Source organism: Orbicella franksi, chromosome 11 (assembly GCF_964199315.1).
Source record: "Orbicella franksi chromosome 11, jaOrbFran1.1, whole genome shotgun sequence".
In the NCBI taxonomy this organism is placed as follows: domain Eukaryota; kingdom Metazoa; phylum Cnidaria; class Anthozoa; order Scleractinia; family Merulinidae; genus Orbicella; species Orbicella franksi.
This window is the reverse complement of record NC_138155.1, coordinates 24,928,099-24,945,238: the sequence shown is the minus strand read 5'-3', so window position 1 is coordinate 24,945,238 and position 17,140 is coordinate 24,928,099. Positions and strand designations below refer to the sequence as shown.

General features: G+C 38.5%; 2 protein-coding genes across 2 annotated transcripts in view; one reads left to right on the top strand and one right to left on the bottom strand.

Moving 5' to 3' along the window:
• The window catches only part of LOC145460439 (uncharacterized), a 335,154-nt gene that overhangs the window by 105,079 nt on the left and 212,935 nt on the right, over nt 1–17,140 (top strand). The gene's annotated exons all lie outside the window — the stretch shown is intronic.
• Nucleotides 4,508–11,549, bottom strand: LOC145460398 (C-reactive protein-like). Its single transcript, XM_081445176.1, has 5 exons — nt 11,108–11,549; nt 10,027–10,241; nt 9,046–9,079; nt 6,535–6,769; nt 4,508–5,181 (listed from the first exon to the last, which is right to left on the bottom strand). Exons 1-5 carry the CDS (start codon nt 11,268–11,270, stop codon nt 4,791–4,793), a joined length of 1,038 nt encoding a protein of 345 aa, XP_081301302.1. The 5' UTR covers nt 11,271–11,549; the 3' UTR covers nt 4,508–4,790.

Genomic DNA, 17,140 nt, shown 5'->3' with positions numbered 1-17,140 from the left:
CGCTTATACTCCCGTTACTTTCATGTGGAAAACACATCTTCGCACCCGTTCATTCCGTCGGCGGCACTGATGTTGAGTCGGAGATCGACTTTATCTTAGCGCGGGGATCAATGTTCACTGCCCCTGTTGATATGTAAGGGTCAAACCAGAGCAATGGAGAATTACAACGAGGCGTCGCTCGCACTTCAATATGACAAGCGTTAAGGGAAAATATTATCTTTTTTTATGTAAACATAATGAAGCACAATAACAGCGAGACTCTTCGAGCATCGAGTATTAGCATAATGAAGAGAGCATAATGTGTGAAACCCTAAGGGTGTAACCATTTAGGCAATGATGCGAATGTAGAGCGCCAATCTGCCTACTGCGAAGAGTCGTATCGTCCAGTGACCATTTAACACAGCCACGAATAAAAACACTTCAGAAAATTCGCAAAAACTGTACAAGATGCCGACCACTTCAAAAATGGCGAACACTAGTGCGCCGAGTATCAACACAAGAACTTCGCTCCTGAAAAGTGCAAAAGCAAGTTCGCTTTTCTTCTTTTTGTGTATTTGTATGGGATGTATTGGCAAATTATTTAAGCTCAAAACCAGGATTTTTCGTCTAATTTTGAATTCACGGCGCGTGTTTAAAAATCACCAATATTTCATGGTTTTAAAATCTAATTTTGGAGCGCTTTTTCAAGACACGTTTTTCCTATGTGGAATAACTCTGAATCACTTGAGATTAAAGTTGTGATTAGTGGAAATGTTCTTCTTTTCAAGGATATAAAGATTAGTTTGGAGCTTTTAATTACCGCACGGAAATCGGGAAAGTCGCTACCTCGAGGTGTCAACAACTGCAAATAGTCGAATTAGAGTTTCTGTTATCGAACCCAAAATCATAGTAAAAGCAAAACTTAGTTCTTAGCGTCCTGTTAAATAAAAAATGAATATTATAAGCTCACCTTGTAAATCCAGTGGCTGTAGATGGGTTTTTATCCATATTTTCTGTTCAAATAGTCATCTTCTGAATCTTCCGTTCAACAGTGTTTACCGAACGAATAACCGATCTGAGCAGTACTTGGATGGCTCTTGTAAAAACATCGCAATTCTTGACAGTATCAAGTATTTCTTAGCTTCTATCTTTCTATGACGTACAAGTGAGCTTGTAAACAAGTAAATTCTAACCATCTTAGTGGCCGAAACGAGCAAAATTACTGAATCCGGTGCTAATATGTTCAAAACATGTATTGTTTGTACGCCACGCGTTGACATGTCACAGGTCTTTAAGGAAGGCCCACGTAAATGGAACTTTGAGAGGTGCCATATTTTGCAGAAACGCAAATAGCTTTTTTTTTCGTCTGTTTGTATTTTTGAAAAAAAAAAAAAAACCTGCTGCTTTTGATCTAGAATACTTAAAGCAAATCCTTGACAGAAAGGCCGAAAGGAAAGACGAAGGATCAAGGATCAACTGAGGGAACAGCGCTCTCAAAATAAAAGAAGTCGAGCAAACGAAAAAGGTGCGCTTATAGTCCCGTTACTTTCATGTGGAAAACACATCTTCACACACGCTCATTCCGTCGGCGGCACTGATGTTGAGTCGGAGATCGACTTAATCTTAGCGCGGGGATCAAGGTTCACTGCCCCTTATGATATTTCGAGGATGACTATCTGTCCTGCTCATCGCTCATCTTTATGCACTGGGTGGCGAAGAGGCTCTCGTCGATGCCGCGTGCCAGAAATATTATCGAGTCATGCCCATGGAAATAGTGCAAGGCTGACCGTGGAATCAAAGACCATTTTTGAACGCTTAATGTGCAGGCATATTTATTGCTGTTGGCTCTGCAAAGTCTACGCAGTTTTGCTAATTTATGATTCTGCTGTGACTTAAACTAAAACGCAACGGTGGCATTCAAGCCACAGACTGAAAAAGTCCAGGCGACAAGTATCTCGTAGGTTAATTTGTTTTTTTCCGGCTCTCTGTCTGTCTGTCTGTCTGTCTGTCTGTCTGTCTGTCTCTTTCTTTCTTTCTACCTTTCTATCTTTCAATTTACTTTTCTTTCTTTCTCCCTTTGTTAACACCGCTTATTTTATATAGCGTATCTTAAATAGCACCTGCACTTATTTCTGGGAAAGAAATAACAGTCACTGACTGTCGCAGCCTGTAAATGCAGTTTTCCTGATTTGGTTTCGTCAACTGAATCCGGTTTAGGCGGGGATGTCAAATTGGGCCGGGTGTAGCTATTTGGCCAGTGGTTCCATTCAGTATTGTGTGCACGGTGTTTGCGCACGGAAATCTGTTGGGTAATATTTTCTCTTCCTCTTAATTCCACTCCCAGGGAGGAGCCCCTATATTAAGACTTCGGCCAGTAGAGATGAGAACTGTGACTAATCATCCGACATCTTACGGCACTCGCCAGTAGTGCCTCAGTGATACAAATCAGTGGCGGATCCAGACCTTGAGCTAAGTTGGGGGCCCGGTTATTTTGGCCTGCCCTGCCGGCTTTTCTTCCTTCTACGATTTCTTTTTTTACCTTAGATAAGACGGAGAGGTCTTCCCGGGCCCCTCCCCTAGATCCGCTACTGCAAATGGATAAATGTAAAGAAATAACAGGGTTCGATGTGTATTCAGTCAAAACATATAATGATTTTATCATGTTTTCAAACATGTGGCAACATAACATTGCTCGGAATTAATAGCATAATCTTATCATAAAAAAAGTTGACCAGAGATCTAACATCTATCTCAGCTAGGGGGTTTAGTTTCAAGCCGATACAAGTAGACGTAGTCATACTACCACAGGATATATCTTGGTTTTATTGCGTATCCTGTGCATTTAGTTTCATTGCGTGACAAACTTGAGCGACGTATCATCTTGGACAAGACTCTGCTAAATGCGCGCCTTCGGGCTTCAAAATTTGTTTCCCTGCAACTATAAATAATTGAATCATCGTTCTATATCATGCAGTCAAGTTATCTCAAATACCATAGCCGTATGAATTTCAAATATGGTTAAATCTGACAAAAACTACGATGTTTCGTGCAAGAGCCGTACAGTATGCTTGTTTATTGTGTCATTTCTAGTTGGTAAAAAAGGGTCGATGCGATGATAACAGTTTGGGTAAGAAAATAGAGACAAACCCCATCTAGAGCCACTGGATTTACAAGGTGAGCTTATAACATTGATTTTTTTATTTAACAGGATGCTAAGAACTAAGATTTGCTCGCAATTTTGAGTTCGACAACAAAGACTCTAATTCGATTATTTGCAGTTGTTGACACCTCGAGATAGCGATTTTCCCAATTTCCGTGCGGTAATTAAAAGCCTAGCCCCAAACTAATCTTTATATCCTTGAAAAGAAGAACATTTCCACTAATCACAGCTTTAATCTCAAGTGATTCGGAGTTATACCGCATAGGAAAAACGTGTCTTGAAAAAATACTCCAAAATTAGATTTTAAAACCGTAAAATATTGATGATTTTTAAACACGCGCCGTGAATTCAAAATTAGAAAAATCCTAGTTTTCGGCTTAAATAATTTGTCAATACCTCCTATACAAATACTCAAAAAGAAGAAAAGCGAACTGGCTTTTGCACTTTTCAGGAGCGAAGTTCTTGATACTCGGGGCACTAATGTCCACTATTTTGTAGCGGTTGGCATCACGTACAATTTTTGCATTTCTTTTGGAAAACAAAAGCAGATCTGAACAAAACAAATATACCACGTTTATTAACTCATCATGAGCGAAAGATGAGGGAAATCAATTTTTCAAGCATATGCCACATTTCTGTGTTTTCACGCTGTCTTCGGGGACATTCTCTCTTAGTAATGTTCTGAGAGCAATTTTGAGTGTGTAGGACAGGTACTTAAAAAATAATCTTATAGTTTACTCAAGAGTCCATCACTGGGAGCGTGCAACTACCCCTGTATTCCTGTCGCGACGTTTTCACTGACCGATCTATTTTTAGTTTGAATTTATCGCGAATTCAGACCCCTGCAGAAACCTCAATGCTGACAAGTAGTTGTTATGGATGCACACCTCTAACTAGTTTCAACAGTTCCAGTTTAATTTTTGTTCCAACTGAGAGTAACGATAAACAGCAACACTGAATGCCAAAAATACAACTACAATCGTTTTAAAAAAGTGGGAGCCTGTGTTGCCTCTTTTGTAATCTCTTGACAACTCGACCCTAGTCCCCTGAAAACGAAAATAAAAATGAAAGGAAAAAAAAACAAGGCGCATATATATATACCATGCATATTTTCTGTAATTTGCAACTCGGAATGTACATTAGTGACAGGAGTAAACTGGTATGATCTTACCGTGCTAGAATTGTAAGAAGGGCAAGTAATCTAATTATGTTGTATTGTAAGCAGTGTAAGTATTAGTATTGTTAGTAGCGTGAGTATGCGTATTATATAGAGTAAGTGTTAGTATCGTAAGTGGCGTAAGTAATAAGTTTTTTGTAAGTAGTGTAAGTAACTACATTAATATTGTATTGTAAGTAGGGTAAGTAGCATTTAAAAAGGATAAAGAAGAAGAAAAAGAAAAAAAAACACTGAATGCCAGAATATTCAAGGTCTTAACACCTTGTTATGAGTGGTATCTAGATTTGTAGTAATTGGTTATGCTTCCTCGTTTAATATTTTGAACGTGATAGAACTCATTTATATAACAGAACCCTCATAACAGCAAAATTACACCCTTTTAAAACAATCCCTACTAACTACACCCTTATTGGAATGGTTTACTTAATGTTCAGTTCAAAACTCAACGTCAAGCAGCAACGGCGCATGCTCAGTTCAGGGCACACAACTGACGGAAGACGTTTTGGTCACATCGCCATAGACATTTGCATCCACGAAATCTTTCCACCTCAGATAGTTGCCAACACCATCAGCACAATCAGTCGACATATGCAAAATTTCGTCAGCCGGCAGAACACTGTTCCACATGTTTACATTATAAATCTCGCCATTGAAGCTCTGCTCCTGCTCAAAACCATCCCCATAGTCATCTTGATCCTGACCAAGGATTAAAATGCTATCGCTTCCGATCTCACGTCCTGTCGAAAGACCATCACCACTGTCAAAAAGCTGGCCGTCAATGTAAAACTCCCACGCGCCAGCGGTGTTTTCCCATGTTGTGCATATGTGATGCCACCCTCCATCGTTGGTGGTTGTGTAAAATGTTCTGAGTAAGAAAAATTAAATCAACAAAGCTCTATAGCATTAACTCCGGCGAATTAATGTTATTATATATTACATAAAATTAATCCCCTTCTTGACTGCCACGCATTATATTTTATGCTGGAGAATTTGGTGTAACGGCGTGAAAACTTCTCAGTAGTTGAATATTTTTTTCCTTTTTAAAATCAGTCTTCGTCGTCTCCTCTCCCTACTAAATGTTAGTTGCTTGCACTTTAAGTTTTTGCACTTTATGTTTTATGGGCCAATAAATATCAAAAGAAGATATTTCCATTTTAGAAAGAAAAGTCCAAAAATCAGTAATGCAAACAAAACGACAAAACTATACCCGTAGTGTGCATTCTGTAGTCTCTTCCCCCCAGGCGAGCTTAGAGAATTTCTTATTGATATTGCAATCATGCCAAGCTTGAAATTGCGGCATATTTCAATGTTTTAAGCATTTCTTTAATTCGCAGCCGCTTAAATTACTCTCAACACGGCAGCGCAGCTGCAGCTGCTTAAGTTGCCCTGAATAATATGTTTTAGCGTTAATAGAGCAGTTTCGATATATTAAAAATCAGCCTAACACAATAGACCTCAGCACCAGGCTCTGGGGAATAAACCCCACATACTCTGTAGTTTTTCCCCAGAACTTCGAGCTGTGGTTGGTCTATTGTTTTAGGCTGAATTTTAATGTATCGAAATTGGTCTATTGTTCTTGTGTTTTTCTTCTTCAAAACTCAATAATGATTAAGTTATAATGGAAGATCTTACATATTTTTAAATATTTTGTGGTAGTTAACTTAAGATGCTTGTAAAATAAGACGCAATGGTAAGGAGAGATTTGTCACTATGAGAAAGAACTTAGTGTTGCGACACCAATAGAGTAAACAACGAAGCTCAGTGGTTTTCAAGTAAGGGGGCAAAATGAATATTACTTCTCAAACTCATTAATTATTCAAGACGTTTAAACAAAGGAAATCATGACTGTGCCGATATTTGGATCATCTTAATTAGCATAGATATTAACGATTTTATTTCTCCGTTTTCTCCTTAGTTTTAATTTCAGTTGTGAAGATATATCAAACACTTAAGACAGAGTTTGACCGCATTTCCAAACACCTCGAAGTTCGTCAAAAATACTCCGCTACGCGTCGTGTTTTCAAATCTCTTCTCGGTGTTTGGAAAAGTGGTCAAACACGGTCTTTCGTGTTTGATATATTACATTCAATCCGGACCATGCTCTTCGGCGGTGCGCCCCAGTTCTTTCCAACTTATTTCTCTCTTATTCCTTATCGCATTTTATATTCATAACATTATGCAATGTATTTTATACTATAAATGAAATGACGATATTTACATCTTGGAACCCCCAATAAGGATCTTCAAATTCGAGTAGTCCGTCACTAAAATGTCGTTGTCTTCGTCTGGGGTTGAGTAACTAAAGATTGTGCCGTCGTCTGATTGGTCATCGGTTCTCATCCAGAGGCAAACAGTGAAAGCGGTCAGCGGTGGCGCACACTCCAGCAGATCAAATCTGACGTAGTCGGTAATAACTTTGTTTGGGTAAGTAAATTCGAAGTCGGTACTGGCACCTGCAAACAGTCAACAGAATCATTTATACTAAATATATAAATTAAAAATTCCGTCTTGAGATACTGCGCGTAGAAGATCAATTCAAGTCAATTACACGTATTATAAATAAACAAAGGAAACAGATAAACAATCAAATAAAACAAACAAACAACAGACAAGAAAACTAGAAATCAACAACAACGCAAGTTGCGAAGATGCCTAGACACGGGAGGTGTCTCGAGTAAAGAGTTGAAAGACCGCAAGCACCAGTTGCCGAGATACTAATTCTATATAATAATAATAATAATAATAATAATAATAATAATGACAATAATAAAAGTAATAATAATGATAATGATAATAATAATAATAATACATTTTTTGCTGTTCATTTACAGAAAATAAACATTCATTTGTGTCCAAATTTCTTTCATTATGGTCAATAAACTCTCATTAACACCAATATGACCTTCATTTGAGAGTAAGGAACGTTCAAGAATAACATTTACATATGTATTAACATTCAAAATCATCAAAAGATAAACAATACCTTCATTTGACATTCATTGACTGTAAATGTATTTTCATTTTGGTCGAAAAAAAATTCGTTGTCGCGAAACGACAATCATTTACACTTTAGGACATTCAGTTTTCAACAAAAGACTTGCAATAACACAATTTGCATGAGAACTAACGTTCAGTTGCATTATTAGGCAACCATATCCATTACAGTATACGTGTGTCATAGTGACAGTTAGATTTCTCCAGAAATGCCACGAAGAAATACTGTAGAATCCCATTTGAACACCGCGAAAGGATAGTCAGGGCCTTTGACGATGTCAAAAGAGACGAAGCAAGACGCCAGGGAATTGCTCTGTGAAATTATCGCACGCAGCTGTTGCAGCAAGCTCTACAACGAAATATGTATCGGTACCATTACGGCAGCTAAATGTGGACAGTGGTTTCGTTTCATGCAAACGTATTTGCCACGATGCCTCAAGTAGTGAGGCAATTGAAGGATAAATCGTTCAACGAATTTGATATTCTATCTTTCAAAAATAAATGTTATTATGGCTGTAATGTTTGTCTCGCCGCATTAAAGATTATTACCTTCATGGATATGGCTGCCTAATAATGCAATTGAATGTTAGTTCTCATGCAAATTGTGTTATTGCAAGTCTTTTGTTGAAAACTGAATGTCCTAAAGTGTAAATGATTGTCGTTTCGCGACAACGAATTTGTTTTCGACCAAAATGAAAATACATTTACAGTCAATGAATGTCAAATGAAGGTATTGTTTATCTTTTGATGATTTTGAATGTTAATGCATATGTAAATGTTATTCTTGAACGTTCCTTACGCGCAAATGAAGGTCATATTGGTGTTAATGAGAGTTTATTGACCATAAAGAAAGAAATTTGGACACAAATGAATGTTTATTTTCTGTAAATGAACAGCAAAAGGTGTAATAGTGCGTTTTACTACTAATGCTACTGATAATAATAATAATTATTATTTATTGAGCTCTTTCAAATTCTTCACTAAAACTTTAAGTGATAATTATTCACAGCACAAAAATATTGACAAAAACAATTCTAATCAAGTCGTTCAAAAAGGAAGCAAAATGTAGCTTAATAAAATGAATGTTTTCACTCAATTCAGTTCATATGATGATTCATTTGGAAGGTTACAATTGTTCTGTTTGTACATAAAGGTAAAGGTAAAGTCTGCATGCGAGCCAAGTGGCCCATCAGGCCGGAGTTTATCCCGGTTTCTGTAGCATGAAGCGACTAGGAGTATTTCTACTCCCCCCTGGATGGGATGCTAGTCCATCGCAGAGTTACCCCCAGCATTAAGTTCGCCGGTACCCATTTATACACCTGGGTGGAGAGAGGCACTGTGAGAGTAAAGTGTCTTGCCCAAGAACACAACACAATGTCCCCGGCCAGGGCTCGAACCCGGACCGCTCGATCCGGAGACGAGCGCACTAACCGTGAGGCCACCGCGCCTCCCACCTCTGTTTGTACGCTCTATTATTTGCCAGCGTACATCTTGTCGAGTACTGCAAAGAAATTCAGGTTTTGTTTGGTTTTGTTTGAGTTCTTGATGCTGACTCTATTTTGATTGTGGTCAACCATGCAGTATAACGAAGTGACAAGAGAACAGTACAAAGGTAAGTCCAATTATTATAATGGCTGCTGCTTTGGGCACGGACGTTAACGTTTTTGTGAGTGTTAAATTCATGGGCGGTTGAAAAGACTATGTAACATTAAAAGCGACAGAAATTTGAACAAACCTCGTGGGGGACACTGCCTACCACAAGTTGTATCCTAAATATGAAGAAAATAAATGTAAGGTTTAGATTGCAAATATATAATAGGGAAGTTAAGCAAACCACTACGACAACGGCAACGAAAACGTCACCAACCAAAAGGTCTAATGAGCAGAACAATGGCTGTGCACTTGCTAAAATCCTTGTATAGTTTTTAGCCGTTCTCTGCAAAACAACAACGTGAAATGACCAAGTTCTGCGTATTTTGCAGAACGTGAGCCACAGCGGCTACTTTTTCGTATTTTACTTCGAATTGATCACTGTGTCACATAAATAGCTGAAACAAGTTTTTGGACCGATCAGAAGGCTGAACAGATCGACAACTAGATAATTGGGAAATTCGAAGGTAAAAAATGAATTTATTCTTTTACTAGGCGTCGTTCTTGTTGTTGTTGTTGTTGTTGTTGGCGTGGCTGTCGTCATTGCTTAATCTCGCTAATGATGTACTAAGAATGCGATGAATACGGCTGTGAGAGACAGAAAATGCTCAATTTTCCCCTGTAAACTTGTCTGTGTGCATGCGCTGCAGGTTTTGGTCAAACCGCTGACTTGCGACCAATGTTCTTAAAGGTTTTGTCAAATAATTTCCCCGGGGGGGGGGGGGGGAGAACTCCCATATAAAAAGGACAGTAGTGCTTTTTGCACCTTTTAGGGGTCAAAAAGGGTTTTTTTGCTATCTCGTCGGGTGTTCATCCTCAAAAGGTCCACAGCGGAAGCTTTTGCAGTACCTTTTAGGGTATTGAGCTAAAAACTGAACATGACAGGAGATAATCTGTTGTTTTAGAATTGATACCTCTTATGGGTAAAAAAACAATTCAAGCCACGCCTACAAAACAGGATCTTGGTATACCTCTGAAGGGTTCTTTTCAAACTTTCGGACAAGCACCCCAGTCCTTTTTATATGAGTCTCCTCGCGGGAATAGATGTAGTCATAAGCTTGTTTACCCTGTCCTCATAGTATTTAAATCCTTTTGTTTCAATCATGTCTTGGGGACACATTTTTCCTGTTGCATCGTTGATCTCACACGAGTGGCTTGACGACATTGAAGTTACTTGATAATTGTAAGATAAACATCTTGGATGCCTCAAACACAGCGCATGGCAGTCTGGGAGCGAATACACTTGATGGGTAGATATTGCGTGACCAGAGAGAACGTGACCTGCAAAACGAAGTATGCTAGAGCAAGTTTCTTTGAAAATTGAAAAAAATAATAAAAATTGTATTCTTAAATCCAAAAACGGAGTTTGCGTTTCTTTGCTAAATAGATTAGTCCAAGATCACTCAGATCATGGGGCAACAAAGGAACCGAAAAACCCACTCTAGGCGAGGATTGTTCAATTCTTTGTTGCATCACTGTGTTCGAGTGATCTTGGATTGATTTGTTTAGGTGAAAGAAACGCAAAATTCTTGTTTTGATTTAAGAATCCAATTTTGCACTTTCCCAACGAAACGCACCCAATTAATAAAAATAGAAGAAACTTTTTAAAAATTTATAACTAACCAAATTTGAAATTGTTTCCTTTTTTTTTTTTTTTTTTAATGTCAATATGCTTTTATTGCTTTATAGTTTCTACACAAACACCTTCGCTCCGTTATTATTACAGTCAGGATTGATCACTCAGTATAGTAAGGTAAGGCAAAGTCTGCATACGAGCCAAGTGGCTCATCAGGTCAGCGCTTACCTGTAGCATGATCGACTAGGACTACTGCTTTACTCCTCCCTAGATGGTATGCTAGTTCATTGCAGGGTTACCTCCAGCATTAAGGTCACCGGTACCCATTTATACACTTGGGTGGAGAGAGGCACACTCTGAAAGTAAACTGCCTTGTCTAAGAACACCAGTGCTCGAACCCGGACCACTCGATCCGGAGTACAGCGCACTAACCATGAGGCCACCGCGCCTTCTCGATCACTCACTAGTACCACCCTCTATCTTCCCTTCTCTCTCATTCTTAAGCTGTCCTCCCCCTACATCCCTCTTCCCACGCTACTTCGGTTAACACACTCGCAGGCAAATCTCTTACCTTCCGTGGCAATAAAACTCCTCGCTTTCGAACACGACAGTTGCCTAATTGTATTTACACCCGCCACTCTGGTCATTACAAGTAAAATGACAATTGTCTGCGTTGGTTTCATCGCAAATCTTAATAAGTACACTCTAGGGAAAAAAAAAAAAAAAGGAAGCATAATTCATTCCTTAGCTCAGGGACTGATTACAAGAAATAATATCTGGGGTGGGGAAGGAGGAGTTGTTAAAAATGGAGGGCCGGTTGGATAGGATATAAGCCAGTATGGCAAAGGATCGATTCCGACACCAATCATCCCGTGTTGTTATAGCTTTCGTTCGTCAAAATTTAACATCACAATGCAGTCTACATTGTACCCTCAGTCTGCAATTTACCTCCTGTCTTCAGTCTGCCTCTCACACTGACAACAAAATGTGACAGTTTTATTTGGTGAGCTTTAGCTAAGCTTTGACATTGGCTGTACGTGCAGCTAGACGAGATTCTTAGACTCTAGCCTAAAGGACTGATGGCGATTTAACAATTCGCATTCATTTCAGCTGTTCGATGTTATTAGCTGGGTGTGAATGAAATGAGTCTCGGCTTTCTGATTTTACTTAGCTTTCCCTTGAAAGACTTGGTGCCCTCAAATTCTGGACTCTCAGCCTTGTCCAGACGAGAAATGTTTGGCGACCAAACACGATCAAACACAAGTTGTTTGGTGACCAAACATGTTGATGTTGAACTGAGTGGCCATACGGTATCAAGCATGTTTGATTACCAACCAAACGAGCAAAATGGTTGACAGTGTTTGATCAAATGTTTGATGTCCGTTCAAACACGATCCAACGCGAAAATGTTTGGTTACCAAACAATGTTTGATCGTGTTTGATCGCCAAACATTTCCCGACTGGACAAGGCTTAATTTACCATCACATAAAACCTAGGTAGAATGATATACATACCGTTTTTGCTTCTGTCTTCTTGAGTATGTTGTCAGACTGTCGGTTAACCTGTTAATTAACTAATATACATATTTTGCCTCTCCTCCTTTGGCTTTTGTTATTGTGTCCGTAAATCATTAACCATGTTTATATTTGGTCACCCTGAGTGCCAAAGGGTCCCCTTATGCTTCAATCTTTGGGTCCTTTTTGTTAAGTGATCCAAACTGCAACCAATCAGGCTTTTTTAATCAGTAATTCATGCAGGTGCGCCAGAGGTAAACAAGGTCAATGTTGGTTTAGCCGGCTAACAAAATTAACAACAAGCTGTAACGTTCTTTCTTTTTTAATCATTTAGGGCGGACTCAGTGACAAACCGTCCCTGTGTTCTAGTTTTTAAGAGATTTTAAAGGAATAAACAGCAATGGTCTTAGCCTTATCGCTAAATAAGGACACAATGCACAATTAGAGAAGGCAAGGTAATTGAAACACATTGACGTCTTAATTCCTGTCAGCTATTAATTATTTTGTGCTAATTGATATGATAGAAAAGCGTTAATCGAGCCACGAACTGACCACTAAAATGTAGCTGTGAGTGTCAGTATGTTAACGTTGGTGTCTCACAAAGTGGTGGTTAGCTATGTAGCCGGACTAAATAATGAATGTAACTTGTTCAATATATAACTTGCATTTTGATTGCACGGCTTATTTAGGGCTCCCATATATGCCAAGAAAATGTGTGTTTTAGAAAATGTGCCTGCATTCTAGCTAAAAACCCTAAGCAGGTATTTTTACAAGTTCAGTTTCAAAGATTCTGTTAGTGCGTTTCGTAAAATAAGTAGGCCCAATTAAATCATGCCGGCAATTCCATGATATTGCTCAGTCAAATTACCAGCCATTATAAGCAACCATGAATAATGTTGAGGGGGGGAGGGGGAAAAGAAGGAGGAGTGGACAGAAAGTTGTATCGGGATGAACACATCATTCCGACCTTATTTTAAGCATAATATTGAGGCAAAAGTATCGAGAATTATGCCAATAAATAGTGATAAAAACTGGCTGATTCCGGCCCTTGAGGCGGTATAGTCCAGCATATAGGCCGAGAGTAATCTGTTAGTCCTGGTTGTTTCAACATGAAAGAAAGCTTCCAATTTTGGCTTCAGCATGCAAGAAGGTTTTGTTAATTCAATTTTTTTCTGCTGCACCTGAGCGATTTTGTTTTTCATTACTACAAAAATTAGTTCGTAACAGTCAAACCAGAGCAATGGAGAATTACAAGTCGGAGATCGACTTTATCTTAGCGCGGGGATCAATGTTCACTGCCCCTGTTAATATGTAACGGTCAAACCAGAGCAATGGAGAATTACAACGAGGCGTCGCTCGCACTTCAATATGACAAGCGTTAAGGGAAAATATTATCTTTTTTTATGTAAACATAATGAAGCACAATAATAGCGAGACTCTTCGAGCATCGAGTATTAGCATAATGAAGAGAGCATAATGCGTGAAACCCTAAAGGTGTAACCATTTAGGCAATGGTGCGAATAGAGCGCCAATTAGCCTACTGCGAAGAGTCGTATTGTCCAGTGACCATTTAACACTGCCACGAATAAAAACACTTCATGCTTTCAAAACATTATATTCTACACACGGCCGAGGTCAAAATTCTCCCATACAGACCGACTTAGCTCGGTTAATAAGATGTTTATTATATGGCAAAGAAGAAAACTTTAATTCGTTTAATGTAACTGGTTTGCTGACAGTTTGCTTCCGAACGGCGATGAGCTTAACTTAAACCTGCCGAAATTTGCTCGTCCTCTTTACTTTTTTTTTTGTCATCAAGCTTTTTGGCACTTCCATGAGAAGAAAATAAAAGAAATGGTGTACATTTTTGTATTTTAGTTTGCTACTTTTTCAACGCAAAATGAAACCGGTCTAGCCAGATGTCGATCTAGATGGGAAAATCTAGACCGCGGTCAATATCGATTTCAGCCAATCAAATTCGTGAATTCGGTAGTTCCCAGTCTTTGTGAGATACAGCCATATAATAACAACTAATATCACCGACTCGGGAGCCTATAAATAACGGTATTGTTTTGATAAAAATTGCCCTAAAAGTGCACTGAAGCTGGAAAAATATTAGGTGAAAAATTGAAAACGAGGTAATGATGTTAAATTGATTAAGCCTCGCGAAAGTTTGGAAATTTTGTCGTTGTGTCTCAAAGAGTCTTTTAAAGACTAACTTCGATTTGCTCCCCCCTCAACATTTCACGAAATATTTGCATCTTAAAAGAACGCCTTCTTTTCGTGACCGAGTGAGAGGTGGCACATGGTCCAAAAAATGACTATCCTCATATTTCGCTCAGAGATATCCCATGATGAGTTAATAAACGTGGTATAATTTTTTTGCTTTAATAGATCTACTTTTGTTTTTCAGAAAATTCGCAAAAACTGTACAAGATGCCGACCACTTCAAAAATGGCGGACATTAGTGCGCCGAGTATCAACACCAGAACTTCGCTCCTGAAAAGTGCAAAAGCAAGTTCGCTTTTCTTCTTTTTGTATATTTGTGTGGGATGTTTTGGCAAATTATTTAAGCCGAAAACCAGGATTTTTCGTCTAATTTTGAATTCACGGCGCGTGTTTAAAAATCACCAATATTTCTTGGTTTCAAAATCAAATTTTGGAGCGTTTTTTCAAGACACGTTTTTCCTATGTGGAATAACTCCGAATCACTTGAGATTAAAGTTGTGATTAGTGGAAATGTTCTTCTTTTCAAGGATATAAAGATTAGTTTGGGGTTTTTAATTACTGCACGGAAATCGGGAAAGTCGCTACCTCGAGGTGTCAACAACTGCAAATAGTCGAATTAGAGTTTCTGTTATCGAACCCAAAATCATAGTAAAAGCAAAACTTAGTTCTTAGCATCCTGTTAAATAAAAAATGAATATTATAAGCTCACCTTGTAAATCCAGTGGCTGTAGATGGGTTTTTATCCATATTTTCTGTTCAAATAGTCATCTTCTGAATCTTCCGTTCAACAGTGTTTACCGAACGAATAACCGATCTGAGCAGTACTTGGATAGCTCTTGTAAAAACATCGCAATTCTTGACAGTATCAAGCATTTCTTAGCTTCTATCTTTCTATGACGTACAAGTGAGCTTGTAAACAAGTAAATTCTAACTATCTTAGTGGCCGAAACGAGCAAAATTACTGAATCCGGTGCTAATATGTTCGAAACATGTATTGTTTGTACGTCACGCGTTGACATGTCACACGCCGTTAAGGAAGGCCCACGTAAATGGAACTTTGAGAGGTGCCATATTTTGTAGAAACGCAAATAGCTTTTTGTTTCGTTTGTTTGTATTTTTGAAAAAAATTAAACCTACTGCTTTTGAGCTAGAATACTTAAAGCAAATCCTTGACAGAAAGGCCGAAAGGAAAGACGAAGGATCAAGGACGAAAGACCTAATGACAAGTAGGCAAGAGGGGCGAACAATTACAAAAGAAAACAAAGCAAATCAACAAACAAACATACAATGTACAAAAAGTTGAATAGAGACAAACGTAAACTTTTCATAGGAACAGCGACGTAATAATTAAAAAAAATTGAGACGCAAAATTTCTTAAACAAGCAGATAATCACTGAGTTTTGTACACCGGCGGAGTTGAGAATGGAAATTAACTGAGTGAACAGCGGTCTCAAAATAAAAGAAGTCGAGCAAACGAAAAAGGTGCGCTTATACTCCCGTTACTTTCATGTGGAAAACACATCTTCGCACCCGTTCATTCCGTCGGCGGCACTGATGTTGAGTCGGAGATCGACTTTATCTTAGCGCGGGGATCAATGTTCACTGCCCCTGTTGATATGTAAGGGTCAAACCAGAGCAATGGAGAATTACAACGAGGCGTCGCTCGCACTTCAATATGACAAGCGTTAAGGGAAAATATTATCTTTTTTTATGTAAACATAATGAAGCACAATAACAGCGAGACTCTTCGAGCATCGAGTATTAGCATAATGAAGAGAGCATAATGTGTGAAACCCTAAGGGTGTAACCATTTAGGCAATGATGCGAATGTAGAGCGCCAATCTGCCTACTGCGAAGAGTCGTATCGTCCAGTGACCATTTAACACAGCCACGAATAAAAACACTTCAGAAAATTCGCAAAAACTGTACAAGATGCCGACCACTTCAAAAATGGCGAACACTAGTGCGCCGAGTATCAACACAAGAACTTCGCTCCTGAAAAGTGCAAAAGCAAGTTCGCTTTTCTTCTTTTTGTGTATTTGTATGGGATGTATTGGCAAATTATTTAAGCTCAAAACCAGGATTTTTCGTCTAATTTTGAATTCACGGCGCGTGTTTAAAAATCACCAATATTTCATGGTTTTAAAATCTAATTTTGGAGCGCTTTTTCAAGACACGTTTTTCCTATGTGGAATAACTCCGAATCACTTGAGATTAAAGTTGTGATTAGTGGAAATGTTCTTCTTTTCAAGGATATAAAGATTAGTTTGGAGCTTTTAATTACTGCACGGAAATCGGGAAAGTCGCTACCTCGAGGTGTCAACAACTGCAAATAGTCGAATTAGAGTTTCTGTTATCGAACCCAAAATCATAGTAAAAGCAAAACTTAGTTCTTAGCATCCTGTTAAATAAAAAATGAATATTATAAGCTCACCTTGTAAATCCAGTGGCTGTAGATGGGTTTTTATCCATATTTTCTGTTCAAATAGTCATCTTCTGAATCTTCCGTTCAACAGTGTTTACCGAACGAATAACCGATCTGAGCAGTACTTGGATAGCTCTTGTAAAAACATCGCAATTCTTGACAGTATCAAGCATTTCTTAGCTTCTATCTTTCTATGACGTACAAGTGAGCTTGTAAACAAGTAAATTCTAACTATCTTAGTGGCCGAAACGAGCAAAATTACTGAATCCGGTGCTAATATGTTCGAAACATGTATTGTTTGTACGTCACGCGTTGACATGTCACACGCCGTTAAGGAAGGCCCACGTAAATGGAACTTTGAGAGGTGCCATATTTTGTAGAAACGCAAATAGCTTTTTGTTTCGTTTGTTTGTATTTTTGAAAAAAATTAAACCT